Below are 24,064 nucleotides of genomic sequence, written 5' to 3' on the forward strand. Positions count from 1 at the left end.
CCGATCCATTCCACTCATTATTTTATACACTTCTATCATATCTCCCCTCAGCCGTCTCTTCTCCAAGCTGAAAAGCCCTAGCCTTCTCAGCCTCTCTTCATAGGAAAGTCGTCCCATCCCCACTATCATTTTCGTCGCCCTTCGCTGTACCTTTCCAATTCTACTATATCTTTTTTGAGATACGGAGACCAGTACTGAACACAATACTCCAGGTGCGGTCGCACCATGGAGCGATACAACGGCATGAATGTCATGAATGTCAAGGCGGACTTTATCAGTCGCCATACCTTGGATCCCGGAGAGTGGCAACTGTCTGCTCGGGCGTTCTTGGACATCACGAAGCGCTGGGACCGGCCGTGCCTGGATCTGATGGCGTCCTCGGCCAAGTGCCGCGTTTTTTCAGCAGAGGACGGAACCCTCGATCTCTGGGAGTCGATGCTCTTCTCCAGCAGTGGCCGGCACAGGAGCTTCTCTACGTGTTCCCGCCCTGGCCCATGATGGGCAGGGTACTAGGCCGGGTGGCAAAGCATCCGGGCCGGGTGATCCTGGTGGGTCCGGATTGGCCCAGACGTCCCTGGTATGCGGACTTAATCAGACTCTTGGTGGATGGCCCTCTGCGGCTGCCAGCGGAGCGGGGCCTCTTGCATCAGGGTCCCGTGGTGATGGAGGATCCCTCCCCCTTTGGTCTTACGGCCTGGCTCTTGAGCGGAAGCGGCTGAGGAAGAAGGGCTTCTCAGGCAAGGTCATCGCCACTATGCTGAGAGCGAGGAAGCACTCTACTTCTACCACTTACGCCAGGGTTTGGCGTACCTTTGCAGCGTGGTGCGAGGCAGGCTCTGTATCGCCCTTCACTGCTCCAATATCTTCAGTGTTGGCATTCCTGCAAGAGGGGCTGGAGAAAGGCCTGCCGCTCAGTTCACTGAAAGTCCAGGTGGCGGCTCTAGCTTGCTTCAGGAGTCGTCTGAAGGGGGCTTCCCTGGCTTCACAGCCAGATGTGGTGCGCTTTCTCAAAGGAGTTAATCACCTGCGCCCTCCTCTGCACTCGATAGTGCCTACGTGGAATCTCAATCTGGTGCTACGGACCTTGCAGAAGCCGCCCTTCGAGCCCTTGCCAAGGGCATCGCTGAAGGACCTGACATTGAAAGCGGTCTTCCTGGTGGCTATCACCTCAGCCAGAAGAGTTTCCGAGCTCCAGGCGCTCTCGTGTAGAGAGCCGTTCCTGCGATTCACTGAGGCAGGAGTGTAGATTCGCCCAGTGCCTTCCTTCCTGCCCAAGATTGTTTCTCGATTCCATGTGAATCAGCAGCTTTACCTATCCTCCTTTTGTAGGGAGGATTACCCAGAGGAGTACCCTGCGCTCAAATACCTGGATGTTAGACGGGTCATCATCAGATACTTGGAAGTGACCAATGATTTCTGGAAGTCGGATCACCTGTTCGTGCTGTTCGCAGGCCCTCGTAAGAGTCTGCAGGCATCTAAGCCTACGGTGGCACATTGGGTCAAGGAGATGATCGCGGCAGCTTATGTGGCGGCAGGGAAGATTCCGCCTATTCAGCTGAAGGCACACTCTACTAGAGCACAAGCAGCCTCGATGGCGGAGTCCAGATCTGTCTCCTTGGAAGAGATTTGCAGAGCGGCTACTTGGTCGTCGGCTCATACCTTCTCATGACATTTACCGCTTGGATGTGGCTGCTCGGGCCGAGGCCCAATTTGGGGCTTCAGTTTTGCGTTCAGGGATTTCCATGTCCCGCCCTGGGTGAGTACTGCTTCGGTACATCCCACCAGTCTATGGATTGATCGGCTTGATGATAGGGAAGGTAAAATTATGTATCATACCTGATAATTTTCTTTCCCTTAATCATAGTTGATCAATCCATAGCCCCTCCCAGATATCTGTATTGTTTGTGTTCAGGTTATATTTCAGGTTCAAGTTCAGTCTTCAGTTCCTGTTCACGAGGACTTCGTGTTCAAGTTCTTCCAATTGAAGTTTCTTCGAGTTGAGACGATTTTGTGTTACAGTGAGCTGCTGCTTCCTCTCCCCCCGTTTCGGCGGTGGCTGAATTGATAACTAAATTATGCCGGCGCTCCCTCCCACTTCGTGCGGCTGTAGGGTAGCTTTGTATCCCTCCCGCTTCGGCGGTGTTAGGGTAAGCCAGCTCCTCCCGCGGTTGCAGTAGCAGGATAAGCAATTTCCGGCAGCACATGACCACATATAGGGAGGCAAAAGATTGCTCTCTATCTCCACCTGCTGGTAGATGGACACAACCCACCAGTCTATGGATTGATCGGCTATGATTTTTTTTTTAATTATCTTTTTTATTCAGGCAAGTCAACATATTCAAACAGTTCAAAAGAAATTACAACACAATGTTTGGTCTGCCTGAAATTTTTAACATTTTCGAACCCAACCCCTCCCCCCCTTTCCCCCCTGATCGGCTATGATTAAGGGAAAGAAAATTATCAGGTATGATACATAATTTTATCTTAGGACAGAGATGTTTACCTCTGTTCCTCCGATATTGAGACTAATTACCTCGGTGCTTAGATAGGAAAAAAACAGTCATTTCTGTAACAGATTTACAAAAAAAAAAAATAGTCACCATCTGCTGGCCAAACAAGGGAAATGCACTGGGGAACAAATATGTCATACATTCACTTAAGTCACAAACATTAAGTCCCCTGTTTCATCACATATGTAATATACTCTCTAAAAACAAAATGCACCCAAAATGAAATCTACATGGTAACCCTTTAAAACTCTTCTCTAGATGCCTATCTTGTATATATTATGTATATCTCTATAGTATCTCCTAAACTGTACTCTGTAGTATGTTGTTGAGAAGGAGGAAAAAGCCTCAACAGACTCCTGAAACTTAGCTCAAGGCTTAACAGTTTTCACCGGAGTACTATCTGTCATCACCTGCTTAAAAAACCTCCTCTCCCTGTTTTTTATTCTTTATTGAAAGTCAAAACTTGTACTTATCGTTGACTAGACGTTGCTCTTGTAACGCTCAGTCTTTTCTTGCCACGGCCGACTCTGGTCCAGGTTTCAGTATCTTTCCAACTTCCTGCTTCAGGGTCCGTGGTGCCAGCGTACTCTATCGCAACTGTAATGCATACAAACAATCAGTCCTCTGCATAGGCGCCCCGTATAAGAGGCTTGGGGAGGCTAGGCCTCCCCAGCCCAACCGTGACCTTACCCTGCGCCCTGCTTCCCTCCCGACTCAGCTCCCCGACTGGCAGCTCCCTCCCAGCACTGCTCCCTGACCGGCAGCTCAGCTCCCCGACAGACTGACCCTGGGGGGGGGGGGGGGTGATCTGCCGCTCCCGCTACTCGCTCCTCTTCTTAATGGAACCCCACGCACCAGCCCTTTAAAAAGAAATGTCCGACGTGGTGGCAAGGCGCAGCACCTCGTGTCTGCAAGTAAAAGAAGCGGATCATCTCATTGGGCCTTCCCTCACTCTGTCCCGCCCTCCTCTGATGCAACTTCCTATTTCCACAAGGGTGGGACGGTGAGGGAAGGCCAGATGAGAAGATCCACTTCTTTTATATGCAAATGCGAGGCGCTGTGCCTCGCCACCGCGTCGGACATTTCTTTTTAAAGACCGAGTGGCAGAGAGAAGACGAGGCACTGAGGTTCTGGCTCGGGGGGGAGGGAGGGAGCGAGGGATAGATTTGCTGCATCGAGAGGCAGGGAGGGGAAGTGGTATTGCACGGGGAGGGGGGCAAGGAGGGAGAGAGGTGCTGCATGGGGTGGCAAGGCGGGATATTTGTGCTGCATGATGGGGGTCAAGGAAGAAGAGAAGTAATGCATTGGGGCAGTGGGCAACAACACAAAGGAGACAGATTTTGCATGGGAGGGCAAGGAGGGAGAGAGGTGCTGTATCAGGAGAGGTAGGGAGGGACAGAGGTGCTATGGGGTGGGGGCAAGGAGGGACAGAGGTGCTGCATCAGGAAGGGCAGGGAGGGACAGTGGTTACTGCATTGGAGGGGGGGGGATGAGGAAGAGAGGTGCTGGATAGGAAGAAAGATTCATTGGGGAAATATGGAAGGGAGAGGGCACGGAGAGTGAAAGAGGTGCTGGACTGGGAGAGAAGATGGATGGCGGACTTGAAGAGAAAAGAAGTGCCAAATGTACAAGGAGACTTTGTCAAAACAGTTAAGAGAAGAAAGAGGAAATCAGAAACCAGAGACTGGGACCAACACAATAAGAAAATAAAATGACCAGACAACAAAGGTAGAAAAAATAATTTATTTTTTATTTATTGATTAGAATATGTCAGTTTTTTGAATGTGCGTCTGCCAGAACTGGTTTTAGACATGGCTGGGGCTCATAAGAAAAACCTCACTCATTGACCTTCAATCTCCAGCATAGTGGAGGTAAATCTCCAGCTTTGAGATGGGCCACCCTTGGCATCTCTGAACTCCTTTACCTTTGCTGGCAGGGATACCGAGCCCCGCCAGCCAATAAATGAACTGCCTCTGCTCTCTGCTGCTTGTTTCTGGCTCTGAGCAGAATGCCAGGACTTCTCAGTGTGTGAATTCCTGGCATGCTGCTCAGAGCCAGAAACAAGCAGCGGAGAGTGGCAGTAATCCATTTATTTGGCTGATGGGGCTCGGCATCCCTACAGCAAAGGTATACCTTGCGTGTCTGAATGGTGGGAGGGGAAAGAGAGGAATGCATTGCCCCCCTACCCCCTATGCCCTCCTCCCCCCCCCCCCCCCCAAATTGCAAGGCTTGCTATACCCAGAAAGAGAGCCTGTTGTTAAAATTTCCCAGCACACCACTGGGTGTAGAGCCTAAATCATGACACACTACCTCTTGATGGATCTACATATGGTCTATCAGACAACTATGGATGTAAACTCCACCCCTGGCCCCACCCATAACCCTGCCCCCTTTAGCCTCCCCAAACAGGCCACTGACCGCCTATGGTCCTCTGTTTTACAGGTTTCTCACACATCATCTGTACTCAACATACCGCGTTTTTACTCTCATCCATTCTAACGGAAGGATCTCACCACTTCCTACTTCCGTATTTATCTTTAAACAATCGTGCCGTCATATCCGTTCCTGCTCCTTCGATACCCTATTATTTAGAAAAAATGGACCCACTCAATTCTTGTGGACTGAATACAAGAATTGAGTGGGTCAATTTTTTCTAAATAATAAGGTATCAACGGAGCAGGAACGTATATGACGTCACAGGCAGGAAGTTGGAAAGATACCAAAACCTGGACCAGAGTTGGCCGTGGCAAGAAAAGACTGAGCATTACAAGAGCAACGTCTAGTCAAAGCTAAGATAAGTACAAGTTTTGACTTTCAATAAAGAATAGAGAACAGGGAGAGGAGGTTTTTTAAGCCGGTGATGACAGATAGTACTCCGGTGAAAACCGTTAAGCCTTGAGCTAAGTTTCGGGAGTCTGTTGAGGCTTTTTCCTCCTTCACAATAACATACTACAGAGTATAGCTTAGGAGATACTGTAGAGATATACTAAGTAACTGATCCTGGGCAACGCTACTTTTTTGAATAAATAGTTGTATATATTATGAACATGAGCGAGACCTAAGGGTTTCCAGTTTGCTGAAAGTCTGAAGGGTTAGCATGTAGATTTCATCTTGTGTTCATTTTGTTTTTAAAGAGTATATGGCATACTTCCCTGCAGCGTGTGATGCAGACATCTCTACTCAGACAACATTAGGAGACTCCTGAAGCAGGCCAGTGGGCTGAAACATGGCTGTGTGTCAAATCTTTATTGTTGGACAATAAACCTTTTAGACTATTGGAGCATCATCTACTTGCTTTTGAGTCACCTTCGCTGTTCACCCTGTAGAGTTTTCATGTGCTCATGTTTGGTTGGTTGCCACCCTGTCCATTGGCAGGGATTAAGCAATAGTTGTGACATTACACCCAACCAAACAGAAAAGCTTTTATCAATGTGTGCTTCAATAGATAACAATAGCTGGTTAAGAGGATTGTGACATTGTAGGGATGTACTGTTTGCTAACAAGTTTGAGACCACAAGACAAGAAGGGCAAGCCCCACAAAGTAGATACAGGTTGGATTTATGGATGGGGCTTGCCACTACTTTATTAAATAGATGTCTAGAACAGTGGTCTTCACTAAATTTTAAGTTGGGGACACTTCAGATCCAGATGAGCTGAAAGAGAGCTGCCAAACATCTTCCCATGTAGGGCTGCAACACTGCGGACATCCATCCCTCCAAGGCCAAACTTTTTACTGGAGATATTCTCAAGAAGATGTGCATTTCCAAATGCATTCTCCCTTTCCATTGATAAATGCCTTGTCCTTCAAGGATATAGATCTCCCCCCCCCCCCCCACCCCCCCCCCCCCCCCCCAGCGATCCCACAATCCACTTTCCACTTTCTGTCACGAGCTTGGGATGAAATGTAGAGAATAGTGAAAAAAAGTAGAATGACAGTAAGGGCTTGCCTCAAAGGTCTCCAGGGGCTACATTTGGGCCTTGCGGTGGTGAACACTGGTCTAGAATTACAAATAATATACCTAATTTACACTAATATGCATATCAACAGTACCTTAAGACTGAAGAGCATTTTTCACCACTGGAATGGTTACTTTTGGACCTAAAATTAAATTATTTGTATAGGTTTGTCTAAAGCTGAAACACAAGCGTTAACGAATTATGGAAGTGGAGAAGATGAGAATGAATGTGAAGAAACCGATGAGTTTGAAGCAGGTCCTGTGGATGTCCAGACATCGCTTCAGGTGAACAACGAAAACACAGACGAGAATGAAAAGGAGTTAAAGGTGACCTTAGATTCTTTTATTTTTAAAGCCTTTGAACACCTTTCATTTAATTTTGTAAGTGTGAGAATGCTTATTCATGAGAGAGATTTGCATACATTGGATTTTCTAAGGGCAGCAGCACTCTTGTCAGTGTTCATGCTTTTGCAAAATTTTCAACTTGAATTGTGCTCTAAAATATATTTTTAATTCTCTTTTCTAGTCAGGTTTTTGCAGCAGTTTTAAAACTATTAGAATTTTGATGATCCAAATTAGTGAGCCTTTTGTTGGGCCATGCCTTCTTATAACAGGCCTACTGACCAGGGTTTTTCTTCTCCATATTATTTAATATTTCTTCTTTTGACTTAGTGTGAACTGGTTTTGCATATTTATGTTAGAGGAAGATCATAAGTAAAAAAAAAAATAAACAAAATTTCTTTCATATTACTTTTTCTTTATCGTCCATGACAGCACAGTCCAGAGATGTACATAAACCAATTGGGTTATGTCCCCCTACCAGCAGATGGAAACAAACAAACAAAAAAAGTTCAAGGCTAACTTCAAACCTCTCATAGGGATCTAGGTCAGCCTTCATTTCTTTTCTATTTCTCTATCTTCAGCAGATGGTGCAGACATAAACTGTAAACATATGGACTGGTGCACCAGCTTTGGGGCAACAGATCATGAGTCCTTTCTCCCTTAGAGCCAGGACCAAATTTGGGGAGGTTTTTTTTGGGAAGCAACAATTGGTTTGGCAGAATTTTTTTGACAGAATGCTTGAGGGGTGCTGCTTCTGAATTTGCATTATAATGGAGGCTCTTTGTAGTGGCAAAACCTTGTTTTTGCCCTTAGGTGAATTAAGTTCTTTAAATGTCTTTACTGGTTGAGTCCTCAGCCAGCTTTTCCAGCACCCTTGATGGAAGCACTCTTGTGCTGTCGAGGCACTTTGCTCCCAGGTATGATCAAGGAGTAGGACAGGGGGGTGTAATATGTGGGAGCCACTTCCACTCAGTGCAGCCTTACTTTCCGCCTTAAATCACAGTGTTATTGGCAGGATCTTTAAGAGGTGCCTCAGTGTGTGGCAAGAGGTTTATTTCCCCAGCCAAGGCTGGGAACTAGAGCTTAGTAGTCCTGGAGGCATCAGGACTACTAAGTTTTAATTATTGTATGCATGATGTGTGATGGCTATTTTAGTGCACACTTTTGGGCTCATTTTCGAAAGAGATGGACGTCCTTCTCACAGGGTCGTCCAAATCGGTATAATTGAAAGCCGATTTTGGACATCCCAACTGCTTTCTGTCGCAGGGACAGCCAAAGTCCAAGGGGGGCGTGTTGGAGGCATAGCGAAGGCGGGACTTGGGCGTGCCTAACACTAGGGCGTCCTCGACCCATAATCGAAAGAAACAAGGACGTCCCTGACAAACACTTGGATGACTTTACCTGGTTGTGTTTTTCTTACGACCAGGGCACAAAAAGGTGCTTGAAATGACCAGATGACCACCGGAGAGAATAGGGGATGACCTCCCCTTACTCCCCCAGTGGTCACTAACCCCCTCCCACCCTCAAAAAACATCTTTAAAATATTGATTGCCAGCCTCAGATGTCATATTCAAGTCCATGACAGCAGTATGCAGGTCCCTGGAGCAGTTTTAGTGGGTGCAGTGCACTTCAGGCAGGCGGACCCAGGCTCATCCCCCCCCCCCCCCCCCCCCCACCTACTACGTTTGTGGAGGAAACAGCGAGCTCTCAAAAACCCACCAGAAACCCACTGTACCCACTTCTAGGTGCCCTCCTTCACCCATAAGGGCTATGGTAATGGTGTACAGTTGGGGGTAGTGGGTTTTGGGGGGCTCAGCACACAAGATAAGGGAGCTATGTACTTGGGAGCAATTTATGAAGTCCACTGTAGTGCCGTCTGGGTTGCCTGGTTGGTGTCCTGGCATGTGAGGGGGACCAGTGCACTACAAATGCTGGCTCCTCCCATGACCAAATGGCTTGCATTTGGTCGTTGCTGAGATGGACGTCCTTGGTTTCCATTATCGCCAAAATCAGAAACGACCAAGTCTAGGGACGACCAAATTTCAGGATTTAGGTGTCCCTGACCATATTATCGAAACGAAATATCTTGTTTCGAAAATAGGGGTTTTCCCCACCCCCTGGATGGGGATGTTTTGCGAGGACATCCCTTTCGATTATGCCCCTTATTGAAGACTTGAGAAGCTCTTGCCTTGCATCTCTGGCCCCAAATGCCCACTGCAATGTGGATCTCTAGGGCATCGTATGTGGGTGGAATGAACAAATGCACCATACCTTGATTTTCATTTTTGCTCAATGGGTATTCTCCCTTCTCAAGGACCTTTCCCCTGAAAAGCCTAGTATAGGGCAGGAGCAGTAGGGAACTGAAGAGATTTTATATTCCAGTGGTTTCCTCTGGAGAGGGAAAGTTCTTGGAGGAACAGGTGAGATCATTGGCTAGGGAGTGTTAATCTGTTAGTGAGCCCTTGAGCTCAGACCGAGGCCTAGGAAGGATCTTGGCCACAGCCTAGGGTAGACCAAACAGGCGCTACGCACAACCCCAGCCGTCAAGCCCCGCACACACAGGACAAACAACTAGCACCACCAGAAAAGGGAGATAGACCACTTAGGCAGGCCTCACGACAGAACGGGAACCCACTCGTACAGAGTCCAAGGGTGCGGGCCTCACGGCCAAACAGGAACCGAGTCATACACTGGAAAGGGAGAAGAAAGAACACCGAGGGGTCCCCCAAGGGACTGGAGCACAAGCAACACACACAGCGCTAGCTAGAGACACAAGAGAAAGGGCGATAGGAGCTGCTATAGGAATACACAAGGCTGACAAGGATAAGGGGAGCCCCTCAAAGGAATACTCTAGGCTGTACTGTACAGCACTCAAAGGTAAGGGAAAGCCACCTATAGGAATGCACAAGGCTGGCCCCACAACACACAAGGGTAAAAGGAAGCTGCTATAGGAATACACAAGACTGTGCCACACAGCGCTCAAGGGTAGAGGGAATCCATACACAGGAAGCTAACAGAGAAAGTTGCCTTGACATACACAGATCAGATAAGGAGCAGTGCTCACCATAATCAGGAGACTGACTCAACAAACAAGGGAAAAAACAATCTAAAGGGAAGGCTGCTTCTGAGACACCAAACTGCAGGAAGCAGGGCTTACACTGCAGACAAAGGTAAGGCAAACAAAGGAAAACTTAAACAAACAAACAGGAGCAATACAAGGACAGGGAGGCTGCCAACAGAGGCAGGACAACAGCAGGCAAATACTAAGCCCAGCACATAAAGGGTTACACAGAGGAAAGGGAAACTTAAACAAACAGACTGGAACGATACAACGGACAAGCTTACCACAAGCAACATTACACCAGCGAAGCAGGGAACAGATTCCGGTACAGGGGAGTGAAATAATCAAGCTCATGCTGGGAACACCCAGCAGACACAGAATCTACAAGCTACAAGGAGAGTAGGCAAACTCCAACAAACACACAGTGTGGAACAGCGCAGACTTCAGCTGACAGGAATCAAACACTAAAGCATGGGCTGTAGGGAGAGGTAAGCTTAAATAGATCAGGCTTCTGACATCTGCTGCTTCAGACATCAGCTCAACCCCTGACAGGCCAATCAGACGCGAGTTCCAAACATTCCCCAGCCTGTCTAGCAGAATCATAACAGGGAAGGCTTCCTGGTAGGGAGAACGTTAATGAAAGTGAAGCTTCTGGCCCTTTTTATATCAACACCATTAAGGCTTTCCTTTTCCTCCAGGCCATCCTAGTCAGTCAGGGATTGGTATGTTAAATCGCGAGAGGATTGTGAAAAAGTACACGAGGACCTTACAGGACATGGGAGATTGGGCATCTAAATGGCTCTGATGACGTTTAATGTGAGCAAGTGCTAAGTGATTTATGTGGAAGGAGGAACCTGACTATAGATATGTAATACAAGGTTCCTCGTTGGGAGTCACTGACCAAGAAAGGGATCTCGGGCGTCGGTTGTTGATAATACGTTGAAACCCTCTGCTCGGTGTGCTGCAGCGGCTTAAGAAATCAAATAGAATGTTAGGTATTATTAGGAAAAGAATGGACAACACAATTGAGGATGTTATAATGCCATTGTATCGCTCTGTGGTGCGACCGCACCTCGAATATTGTGTTCAATTCTGGTCACCGCATCTCAAGAAAGATATTAGAAAGGTACAGAGAAGGGCGACAAAAATGATAAAGGGGGATGGGACGACTTCCCTATAAGGAAAGGCTGAAGCGTTTAGGGCTCTTCAGCTTGGAGAAAAGACGGCTGAGGGGAGATATGATAGAGGTCTATAAAATAATGAGTGGAGTGAACAGGTAGACGTAAATGTTTGTTTACTCTTTCCAGAAATACTAGGACTAGGGAGCATGCAATGAAGCTACAAAGTATTAAATTTAATACGAATTGGAGAAATCTTTCTTCACTCAATGTGTAATTAAACTCTGGAATTCATTGCCAGAGAATGTGGTAAAGGCGGTTAGCTTAGCGGGGTTTAAAAAAGGTCTGGATGGCTTCCTACAGGAAAAAGTGCATAGATCATTATTAAATTGACTTGGGGAAATCCACTGCTATTTCTGGGATAAAGCAGCATAAAAATGTATTGAACTTTTTTTGGGATCTTGCCAGGTATTTGTGACCTGAACTGGCCACTGTTGGAAATAGGAAGCTGGGCTTGATGGAACTTTGGTCTGTCCCAGTGTGGACAATACTTATTACTTATATGAGTCCTTTGTGAGTTTCAAAGATACACAAATTCCTGTGCTTCTGAAAAAAAAAGGGGGGGTCAAGCTTCCTGAGTTTGGGTCTAAAGCAGGCAAGCCTTCTGACAGTTCTTGGAGGAACAATGGGTGACAATCCATAGAGGGGTCTCATCTTCCAGTGTGCTCATAAGTGCCCCCTCCCTCCTCTGTACTTCCTGTTACTTGTGACCATTGGAGATAGAACTTCCTCAGTATGATTCTGCAAACCAGCTGTCATGTAACTAAGATTGAGGGAACTGTATCCTCTTCCCCAAAACAGTAGGTTAGGGTATTAGATTACCTGTGGGGATTGCCATAGTCTCCCTGAAAGAGCCAGACAAGTCCTTTGGTCAAGGAAAAGAGAGATGCATCAATTCTTCCAAGGCAAGGAGGCCCAGAGAGGAGAAGTCTCAGGAATTGAGCGAGAAGAGTTTCCAAGTCCATAGTGTCACATATGACTGTTACCAGAGGAGGGAAGCAAAGCAACCAAAAACAATTTGTCTGTACCTTTGCTGTTAAGGTACCTTATAGGCGGTGAGGTCCCCACATTTGAGGACTTGTAATTCTGCCTCACCTCAAAGAAACTACATGGATGGAGGAGTGGCCTAGTGGTTAGGGTGGTGGACTTTGGTCCTGGGGAACTGAGTTTGATTCCCACTTCAGGCACAGGCAGCTCCTTGTGACTCTGGGCAAGTCACTTAACCCTCCATTGCCCCATATAAGCCGCATTGAGCCAGCCCTGAGTGGGAAAGCGCGGGGGTACAAATGTAACAAAATAAAATAAATGGTGCTTAATTCCCATCTATAGTCACAAAGAAAAACTGCACAGCACTGCAAATACTTTTCATTCAAACTTGTAAACAGTTTTTTCCCCTTACGTATATAAACATATATATAGGAACGTGCTCATATGTTTCCTAAGGACAATCACAGACTCAAATATCTTCAAAATTGTGCAGGCATATAATCATAGCACAACTCTATTGATTTAAAATGATGCTCCAGGTGCCATATATAACATTTTCTGTGCAAACTAATTTATTGATGAGCTTTCACTTAGAGAATGAAAACGGGTCCTTACATGGTCCATATTCACTGGAGCTGTTTCAAGACACCCCGTTGACTGGTCTTTTAAATCTTAAAGTGAAAAGCATCCTTAACTTATACGACTTTCAAGCTGACTGACTTAATTCCTTACTGTGTGGATGAGAACTCCTAATAAGATAGGTTTGGATGTTTGTCCTGTGAAGTCTGAGGTTTTGAATCCAGCTCATTTTTCACAGAGCCCATTTTTATTATTTCCAGGTGGCTGCTTTAAAAAATAATAATAATTTTAAAACCCTGCTTAAGGAGCCCTTCCACTTTCCCATTCTGCGCCTCTTTCAGGGTTGTTGTTGTTCTTCCTCCAGAATAATGTCCAATGATTTTCTGCAGTAAACATCTACTCTTGAAACCTTCAATTACTTTTCCTCCTCCTTGAACAACTAGAATTTGCCAATAACCGACTTCAATCTGAAGATGTCAGAAGCTATCTACCACTCAGCTGTGATTAGTTCCTTGATGGAGAGGGAAGGGCCCTTGTGGATTTCTGATGTCTGTGACAAAAGAATCGCCTGAAGTGTGGTCTCCCTATAGAATGGCCTAATTGCGGTAGGATAATCCTCCCAAAGAAGAGGGAGTCCACTCTCCTCCATTTCTCTGACTACAAAATTCTAGTCAAGGTCTTAGGGCCTGAAACCTGCAGCCAAAGCATCTCCATGTGGACAAGCGAGCTGATAAGAGGAGGAGCATCCAGACCCAGGCACACTTAGGGGTAGGACAGAAAAAGTACAGTCTCCTGTTCCCTGCCACATCCTGAATCCTTTGTAGTATAATAAAACAAAAGCAGGGGAACAAGAGCTAGCAGCTCTTTTTTTTTTTTTTTTAATTTATTGATTTAAACATATTATACAAGAAACATCTTGTTTGAAAAGCATCCATCAATAAAGAAATCAATTATAATAATCACAATAACAAATGAAATTAAAGAAATTTCACTAGGAAAAATGATACTCAAGTCCATAAATTAAGGTCCAAGACTTCGGAACAAGGGAGTAGGAAAAAATAAAGGATTTAACATTCTCTGTTAGGTTGAGTTAACAACTTTTCATTTACGCTGTTCCAATTTCACTGAGGTTACAAGCGCTGAGACATGGGCAGGCTCTGTAAACACGTATTTTTTCCCCTCAAGCCTTATTATGCACTTGCGGGGGTATCTTTAAAAAAAAAAAAAAGGTACCCCCCCAAGTGCAAAACTTCAGGCCTGAGGAGCAAAAATTGTTTCCTCCGTTGTCTAGTCTCTTTAGAGACATCAGGAAAAGTAATATATTCAAACCTAAAAAAGGCTTTGCTTTATTTCGGAAAAACAGATGGAAGATCCAATCTCTGTCAGGCATAGTGCAACTGTCGCCACAAGAGTGGCAGCTGTTGCCATTTCAGTGTCGGAAGTTTCAAGCAAAAGAGAAACATCTATAGGCTGATCAGTCACAGGATTCAAGTCTCTCCTGAGATGTAATAGGCTTGAGAAAATGGTGGTAAATTCTGATCCGGAATATTCAAGTTTTCATGTAGGTAATGTTTTAACATCTCAAGAGGGGCTACATTAGGTACTTTAGGAAAATTAACAAATCTCAGATTATGATTTTTAGTATAATTATCAAATATTTCCATTCTTTGCCTGAGATTTGTCAAATCTTTTACCATCATTGGTTGTAATGTTTCCAACTTCACAGTTCTTTGGTCTATTTTATCAGCTTTAACATCCAAAGCTTTTACTTCTTCCTCTCTTTTTTGTAAATCAACTTCCAGAGATTTTACTCTCGGTACAATGTCATTAATTTGCTTAATAAATGTTTGTCCCAGGGTGGACATTAAATCCCACAGTGTATCCAATGTCACTTCCTTTGGTTTAACTACCAACTCTTTGGGAAGCTCATACCTTACAGATGACTGTCCAAGTATCTCTCCCTGTCCCTCAGTTCCTCTCCTCTCAATCCATGGCGTTTTTTTCGGACATACTGCCCTCTGCTCCTTCCATTGTTGTTAAGAGTCTCTAACCGAGGTTCTTCTGAGTCCTTGGTTCCCACGAAGGGTGACCCTGTCGGTTCCGACCGGAAGGAGCTAGCGCCAATAGGCTGAGGAGGTGGACTGCGCGCAGCGGGCTCAAGGTGGTTTCCAACCGGGGGAAGCTGATTTCTCCCAACCGCCAGCGTTCCCTACCGGAGGCGTTCCGCCGTCTTGGTCAACTCGCAGTGGTTGCACAAATTGATCCAATGGACCAGGTAACGAGGAAATTTGTGGAGAGGCTTTGGCCGCAATCTTTCCTCGATGCTTAGGCATTGTCAGGAGGAGCGCAATTCAAAGCTTCCTAACAGAGTGCAGCCATCTTGGATCTAGCAGCTCTTTGAGTGCCAAATTCCTTCCACAGGCTGTGTCAAGAGTGCTTCTTCCCAGCTGGGACAGCCTCCCTTGAAATCTCTGGTGAATGTGCAGGTGGCCTACAGTTTGGTCCCATTTGGCGCACCTGCACTGCCAATATAATTGCCATGGAGACCCTTGATACTCCTGAGGCACCTTGCCACCAGTCTCCTCATCACCATGGGAACCAAGTGTAACACCATAAACCACCAGAAAGACTTCTCACCAAAGCTCTGAATCTCTAATGATGTTATACTTCAGTAAAAAGGCAGCAGAGAACCTCCCAGCATATGTCCCAGCCCATCGCTGCTGCAGAGCATACCTGCCTCTAGTTCATAAGAACATAAGAATAGCCATAAGGAGACAGACCAATGGTCCATCAAATCCAGTATCCTGTTTTCAACAGTGGCCAATCCAGGTCACAAGTACCTAGCAGAAACCCAAATAGTAGCAACATTCCATGCTACCAATCCCAGGGCAAGCAAAGGCTTCCCATGTCTGTCTCAATAGCATACTACTACTACTATTTAGCATTTCTATAGCGCTACAAGGCGTACGCAGCGCTGCACAAACATAAATAATAATAATTTTAGTTGTTTTAAGGTTTCAGTTTACTGTAATATGATTCTCACTGTTTTATATTATGGAAACTTTTTTGAAAGGAAGAATGTCAGAATATGTGAATTATGAGGATGTTTTCAAATTGAGGCATGTTTTAGGTCTAATTTTAACAAAACTTCACAACATACAACCAATCTCAACCCCATTCTGCCTGTCAACAGTACCCCACTGGCAGCAGCTGGACTTTAGTACACCTACAGGCCCTTGAACTCCCCCTTAGGATCTTTACACCAGGACCTGGATTCAGGGTTTGGTGATTGAGTTACCAGATGGGAATGTAGGAGGTTGATGAGCTTTGTGTGTGTGAATCTAGGATTAGGCCCTTTCTCTGGACAGTATAGTTTCCCAAGCAGTGTAAATAAACAATGCAAACATCAGAATATTGCAGGAAACCTCTACCTTTTCTTAAACTTGTGATGGGCAGTTCTGTAAGCTGGCAACTAATGTTAGTGATCAAATATAAACATCCTATGCAGTGGCGAAGCAAGGGCGGTGGGGGCGGTCCGCCCTGGGTGTCAGCGGGTGTGGGGGGTGCTCCGCTCCCGCTGCTCCCAGCCTCCCACCCTACCTTTAAAAAAAAAAATTGTGAAGCGTCGTTGCAGGCAGTGCCTCGCGTCTGCCCTGCTTGTAAAAGAAGTAAATCTCTTCTCCTCCTCGTAGTTGGGTCTCACTGTGTCCTGCCCTCCTCTGAGGTAACTTCCTATTTCCGCGAGGGCGGGACACAGTGAGGCCTGACGACGAGGAGGAGAAGAGATTTACTTCTTTTACAAGCAGGGCAGACGCGAGGCGCTGCCTGCAGCGACGCTTCACAATTTTTTTTTTTAAAGGTAGGGTAGTGGCAGGAGGGGTGAGGAGGACGTTCTCAGATGGGAGAGGGGTGTTGTGGGGTTCTCAGATGGGGAGGGGGTTCTCAGATGAGAGAAGGACTGGAGTGGGGAGGGGGTTCTCAGATGGGAGAACGGGACTGGGGTGGGGAGGGGTGTTGTGGGGGTTCTCAGATGGGGAGGGGAAGGGGTTCTCAGATGGAGAGGGGAAGGAGTTCTCAGATGGGAGAAAGGGACTGGGGTGGGGAGGGGGTTCTCAGATGGGAGAAGGTGGTGGGGGCTCTCAAATGGGAGAAGGGGGCTAGAACGGGGGTCTAAGAAAAGGGTTCATGAGGGAAAATGAGGCATTCCTGGGTCAGGTGGGAGAATGGGTCGGGTTGAAAAGGGGGGCCCAAATGCAAGGCATGTAGATGAAGGGGGCTGGAACTGGGGGCTGAAAAGGAGGGTAGGTGGGATAAGGGGGCTGGGACTGGGGGCTGAAAAGGGGCAGGGGCTGAAACTGTGGGGACTGTGGGCTGAAAAGGAGACAGGGAGAAGTGGCTGGGGCTGAAGCTCGGGACTGGTGAGAGAAAAGGGCTGGGGTTGAAACTAGGGGCTGAAAAGGGGACAGGGAGAAGTGGCTGAGGGCTGAAGCTCGGGACTGGTGGGAGAAAAAGGGCTGGGGCTGAAACTGGGGACTGGTGGGATAGTGGGGCTGGAACTGGGAGCTGAAAAAAAGGGGCAGAGAGAGGGGACAGATCCTGGATGGAAGGGGGCGTGAGAGGGAGGGCAGGACCCTGGATAGATGGATGGAGAGGGAGGGCAAATGATGGATTGAAGGGGCAGAGAGAAAGGGCAGACAGTGAATGGAAGGGGGAGAGAGAGAGAGGGCAGACAGGCAGATGGTGGATGGAAGGGGCAGAGATAGAGGGCAGATGTAGATGGAAGGAGCAGGGAGAGAGGGCAGATGTAGATGGAAGGTACAGGGAGAGAGGGCAGACATTGGGTGGAGGGGACAGCAGAGAGGGCAGACACTGGATGGCAGAGAGAGAACAAAGACAGATGCTGGGTGGAGGGGACAGCAGAGAGGGCAGACACTGGATGGCAGAGAGAGAACAAAGACAGATGTTGGATGGAAGTAAGACAGTGAAAAGAAGATAAGGAAAGCAGAAATCAGAGACAACAAACAGTAAATAAAATATATATTTTATCTTTTTGCTTTTAGGATAAAGTAGTATTGTAGCTGTGTTAATAAATGTTTATAATAGAACATGTAAACAAGGTAATCTTTTTACTGGACTAATTTTAATACATTTTGGCTAACTTTCGGAGAACAAAACCCCCTTCCTCAGGTCAAGATAGGATACTGTAACAGCACTATACTGTATTGACCTGAGAAGGATGTTTTGGCCTCTGAAAGCTAAATGTATTAGTCCAATAAATGGTATTATTTTATTTTCTATATTTGTTTTATTTCTATTTGTTAATTTGTAAAGTGGTGATTGGTACTTAGTTTTTTTCAAATTTACATCTGCTGTCTTTATATTTGCACAGTACTAGGGGACATTTTCTGTTTCTGTGGTGTTGCATTGTATGCAGAGTCTGACATCTTGGGGGTTCAGTTTAATTTTTGTCTAAATAGAAAGTTTATTATTACTTATTCTATAGTGGATTAGGGTGTATCTGTGTTTGTGAAAAAGACATGGCTTTCAGTTGGCATTGACTGTGCAGGATCGACGATCTGTATTATTCTGCATGGTTTCATTTTACAATAGGTGAATTGATGTTCTAGTGCTCACTGTAGTGTTTAAGATGCTTTCCTTTTCTTTGTGTGACTCGTAGAAATTACTGCTTATGGTATGGTAGAATTGCTCTATACGTCCTGAGTGTTTTGAATTCTCGGCATGCCTAGTACTAGATTTTGGAGGGGGGTGTTAAAAAATGACCGGCCCTGGGTGTCAACTACCCTAGCTACGCCACTGATCCTATATAATAAAAAGTACCCCCAACATTCTGAAGCTGACTCCGTGAAAGTGAAGCCTTGAAGCATTCGTGCTCCTGCTGTATCCATCTCCTGAAATGATGTCACGTACTTCCATGTTCGTAAAGACCAATCACTGGAAGGGATCGCTGCAGAGTTGCCAGGCAATGGAACACGACGTCACACGCATGAGGGTTAGAAAGACTAAGGAGGCTAGGGCTTTTCAGCTTGGAGAAGAGACGGCTGAGGGGAGACGTGATAGAGGTATATAAAATAATGAGTGGAGTGGAACAGGTGGATGTGAAGCATCTGTTCACGCTTTCCAAAAATACTAGGACTAGGAGGCATGCGATGAAACTACAGTGTAGTAAATTTAAAACAAATTGGAGGAAATGTTTCTTCACCTAACGCATAATTAAACTCTGGAATTCGTTGCCGGAGAACGTGGTGAAGGCGGTTAGCTTGACAGAGTTTAAAAAGGGGTTAGACGGTTTCCTAAAGTCCATAAACCACTACTAAATGGACTTGGGAAAAATCCACAATTCCAGGAATAACATGTTTAGAATGTTTGTACGTTTGGGAAGCTTGCCAGGTGCCCTTGGCCTGGATTGGCCACTGTCGTGGACAGGATGCTGGGCTCGATGGACCCTGGTCATTTCCCAGTGTGACATTACTTATGTACTTATATGTACTTATGTCCCTCCCTTCCTCCCTTCCAGTTCCAGGCCCCCTACCTCCAGATTTTAAAAGTCAACTTCACTTACGAAGTCGGGTTTATGGCGGCCGGCAGCTGCCGTAACAGGCATGCAGGCTCGACCCTTTCTATCTCTCAGCTCTGGTCCCGCCCTTGCGGAAACAGGAAATGAGGGTGGGACCAGAGCTGAGAGAGAGAGAAGGGCCAAGCCTGCACGCCTGTTACCGCTGCTGCCGGCCACCGTAAACCCGACTTCGTAAGTGAAGATGACTTTTAAAATTTGGAGGTAGGGGACCTGGAACTGGAAGGGAGGGGGGACGACACCCTCATGCGTGTGACGTCGCATTCTGAGGGGGGGGGGATCCTGGAACTGGGAGGGAGGGAGGGGGGACCCTGAAATTCGGAGGGAGGGAGGGGAGAACCTGAAACTCGGTCCCCTGGAGCTCAGAGGGAGGGAGGGGGAGGACGACTCTGGAACTCAGAGGGAGGAAGGGGATGACCCTGGAACTCAGAGGGAGGGAGGGGGATGACCCTGGAACTCGGAGGGAGGGAGGGGGGACCCTGTAACTCGGAGGGAGGGGGGCCCATTGCACACACTCTAATTCTCACACACACACTCTCTCTCACAGACATACTCGCACCCAGTCTCACTCTCTCTCTGTCACACACTCGCACATTCACTCTTTCTCTCACACACAGTCACTCTCACAGACACTCTCTAAAACATACACACTCCGAGGAAAACCTTGCTAGCGCCCGTTTCATTTGTGTCAGGAACGGGCCTTTTTTACTAGTAGATTCTAAATACTAGCATTTACACACATGGAACAAGAATTGACATTTAGGTGTGTAAGTGCTAGGCACTTTTCTATAAAGTAAGCAACAAATTCACTTAGTGTGTACCTGCAAAGGGGGGACACATGTGGGTGGAGCACGAGCAGGCTATGGTAGTGTCGCCATGTAATAATGTGCTATTGTAGAATACTGTCAGTTGTGCATGTTTCATGATGAACTTTGGCGCACCAACTTACACCAGCCACTGACCTGCTGTAAGTGGGCCCACCAAAGTTTTGGTGCACCAACTAGTATTCTGTACTGGCTTAGGCACACCTAAGTGCTATTATAGAATTGGTGCTAAGTGTGCCTCATTATGGTGCCTATTTCAAGGCCAAACAAAAAAAGAGTGGAAGGGTCCAAACAAGAGCCAGGAGGACCTGGAGTCCAATAGATTTAAAATATAAGTTTATTAATAAAGTCCAAAACAACGTATGTAAACAAAAATCTTCAGGTACAGTGTACAGGATGCGCATTACATCAAAACCCAACACAGACTGTGTACCGGCAGAAGTATGCCTTCATTAGGGGTCCTCATAAGAGAATAAAGAAAAAACAATTCGCATTGACAAGCGTAAAAATATGAAAGGAATATAGACAAAAAATGAAATAGAAGTGATATGAGGAGAGAAAGTGTGATAACATTATTGCAAAAACACGTAGAAAACAGATATGTGCAAGTGAACAGCCAAATGGCTAGACCATTAAGTAGTGCAAAAATGATCAGATTAGTGCAGTGAACATTGAAAATGAAGATGAAAATGAAAAACCACATTTTGATCAGAAGACATAAACGTAAGTCACAAAAGAAATATCAGACTAGTAAATCAGGCCCGTTTCTGACACAAATGAAACGGGCGCTAGCAAGGTTTTGTCGGAGTTTGTATGTTTGAGAGAGTGTGTGTGAGAGTGACTGTGTGTGTGAAAGAGAGAGCCTGAATGTGCCAGTGTGTGTTTGTGACACAGGGAGAGTGAGACTGCTGTGTGTGAGTGTGTCTGCTCTGTCCCCTGCCCCCCCCCCCCTCCAGCCACCCAGCGATTCTCCTCTCTCCCCTGCTCCCACTGCAGCCACCCAGCAATTATCCTTTTTCCTTGCCCCCCCCCCTCGTATCCACCCAGGCATGCTGTTCTCTCCCCTGCCCCCCCTCCCACCACCCAGTGACTCTCCTCTGTCCCCTGCTTGCCCCCCAGCCACCCAGCGAGTCCCCTCTTTCCCCAGCCCCCCCCCCTCCAGCCACCCAGCGAGTCTCCTCTGTCCCCTGCCCCCCCTCCAGCCACCCAGCGAGTCTCCTCTCTCCCCTCCCCCCCCCCCCTCCAGCCACCCAGCGATTTTCCTTTTTCCTCTGGCCCCCCTCCAGACACCCAGCGATTCTCCATATTCCTTTGCCTCCCCCCCCCCCCTCCAGCCACCCACTGATGCTCTTCTCTGCCATGCCCCCCCTTCCAGCCACTCAGCGAATCTCCTGGAGAGCGTTCCATATACCCTGTAATGACACTGTCACTGGCATCTTTGCTGGTGCTGAAGCTATCAGCAACTTTCCATAGGTTCGAATGCTCCGCTGACTCCGTCGGCAATCTCGCCCATCATCGATCCTCCTCTCGCGTTACTACTGTGGAGTGAACTCCAACAGTTGCCTGTTTGTTGGTCAGGCACGGCGGCGGTTCAAGCACCAAAGGAGAGAAAGTATAACTTCTAATTTGAATACAGATCGCTCTCCTCCCTGCACAGTCTGATTCACTTCGCCAGTTCCACAGTGAACGGTAGATCGATTCGCCTGGCCACTGTGTGCCCACCCTCCCACCTCTGGTTGGTCAGCTTTTGCGTGTGTCGTACCCGGAAGTACGGTACGTCACTTCAGATGGATGCATCCTTTCAGAGCGCAGGAAGGCTTCAGCCACGGAGTCAGCTTTAGAACGTTGGAGGTGCTTTTTATTATATAGGATGAAATAATCAGAAGCATCTATAAAATGTGCATCTGTGGAAGTGAACACAAGTTAATCTCTATACCACAAGGAATAGTGTAAAGATATATTTATGCGATACTTGTGAATAGTGCAATGAGAAAACCCACTGGCAATCAGATTTTAAGTGGGGGAAGTGTGGTGCTTGCTGACCATAAGATATTTGCAGTACACGGTAAGTATTAAAAATGTGACAACATAAGATTAAAAGAAAAAATTAATTATCTAGCACCCTAATATCGGCAAAGAAATTCCTTTAGTCAAAATGCTTAAAAAGAGAAATTTAAATATTAAAACAAAACTGCTAATATGAGTTGCAAAGATAGAGTTACAAAAAAAATATATATATGCATTACATGCATTAGAAAATGTATGTCAATTGGCTGAAAAATCTACCTTAAAAACAGTGCCATAGGTAAAATGCAAATTCATATAGTAAAAATTGGCTTGACGTAACAGTGAATGTGCTGCACACAAGTGAGGGAGCAGATAATTTAGTATAGAGCGAATTATATATAAAAAGGAACAAACCTGAACCTTTCTAAGAACAGATATATCAGCTGGGGTCAGAGTGGCATCCTTCCAAATTTAAGGTGCAAAAAGTGCACTATGGGAAATCAGGTAACTAATTATACTGTCGTCATCATGACATACCATGTAACCAGTGCCTTAAAAACCACCCGCTAATACATATGTATATAGAAAGTCATCAAGTCAATAGATAGCCTAACAGGAGATCCGTCGACATTCAGGTTTTATCAGTAAGTAATGTAATGCCCACTGTCCATAAAATCTTAACAGTACATAGTCAATTTTAAAAATGTAAACCTTCAGTTGAAATGTAAAGAGAGAATTCTCCAAGAGCAAGTAGGCCGCGTCATTCCCACATATGGTTGACATCATCTGACAGAGCTCCCAGTGCAGACGCTGAAAAGCTAGTACTGAAGAAAGTTCTAGCAGCGTTCCACCACACATGCGCTGCTTCCTTCCTGCCCAATGCTCAGGCTTGGGTCCCTCAAGTCTCTTTTTTTCCCACGGAGCTGAGAGGATGCACTCACTTAGTCTTCTCCTCATGCTGCACTTTGAAAACAATTTTTTGCTATCGCAAGTGCCTTCCCTTGCGGGTAAAAATCCTTTAAAAAAATTTTCTCCTGTTTTCCCTTCCTCGTATTTTTCTCCAGTTTTTCGGCTTTTTTTTGTTTCCTTTATCGCAAGTGGCTGCACGTTTAGGCCACAGCCCCGACCTCAGTTTGAACGCTCCCCTTTTTTAATTGTTCAAGATTGAGGAGTTTAGCCAAAATTCTTTTTTTCATGTCCCAGAAGGCTTCCAGTGGCTTCAAGTGGTGTGCTAAATGTCGTTAGTTTTCTCTCACTGACCTGCACAACTGGTGCATTGGGTGCCTTGGGCCAAATCATGACCTCTCTGTTTGTGATCTTTGTCTTCACATACAGGCCAGGACAATAGAGTGTGATTAGCTCAACAGGAAAAGCTTTTTGGCTCTTCGAAGGCCGGACCATCATCCAGCACCAGCAACATTGACCTCCATGGCTGCTCCAATACCGGAAACCACTGGGAGTGCACCGGGATCGAGTGGGTCTCCATCTGCCTTGACACCGGGTGCTGTTAGCAGACCCCGGACCGGTCAACATTGGATCTGACACTGAGGAGATGCATGATTCAGCGGCGTCCTCATCTGCACCAGGAGATCGAGGCTCTATGCATCGGAGAAAGCCCAAGATGCATAAGAATCAGTCTTCCTCAGTGCAGGGGGCACTGGACTCTCTGATACCTGAGAAGTGCAGATATCAAGAGGAGCACTCCCCCTCCTTGGAAGAGGTGACGGTGCCCCAGTCATCAAGTGGCCAGGTCCTCTTCACAGGTTCAGCACTGATAACTTCGCAGGCTGCTTCCACCCTGGCTCCCATGCATTTGCTGATGCCTGCCCTTGAGCAGTTCCAGAGTATGCTCCTATAGGTACTGGCACTCTTAACATGGAGGGTGTTTGCGCCCTCAGCTGAACAGCCCCATGCCCTCTGTGAGGCTCCACCAATGCCGGTTTCCAGAACATTGACACCGCACCTGATATCGGGAGAGAAAGCTTCTCCAGAGTCTGAAAGAAGGGCTGTACCTTGACGCTTTTCGGA

General features: G+C 46.5%; 1 protein-coding gene across 1 annotated transcript in view; it reads left to right on the plus strand.

The window, feature by feature from the left end:
• The window catches only part of PCM1 (pericentriolar material 1), an 866,960-nt gene that overhangs the window by 725,866 nt on the left and 117,030 nt on the right, over positions 1-24,064 (plus strand). Inside the window, 1 exon segment of the mRNA XM_030191464.1 lies at positions 6,633-6,793. Coding sequence (XP_030047324.1) covers positions 6,633-6,793 — 161 coding nt within the window.

The sequence above is a fragment of the Microcaecilia unicolor genome, chromosome 2 (assembly GCF_901765095.1).
Source record: "Microcaecilia unicolor chromosome 2, aMicUni1.1, whole genome shotgun sequence".
Classification (NCBI taxonomy): Eukaryota; Metazoa; Chordata; class Amphibia; order Gymnophiona; family Siphonopidae; genus Microcaecilia; species Microcaecilia unicolor.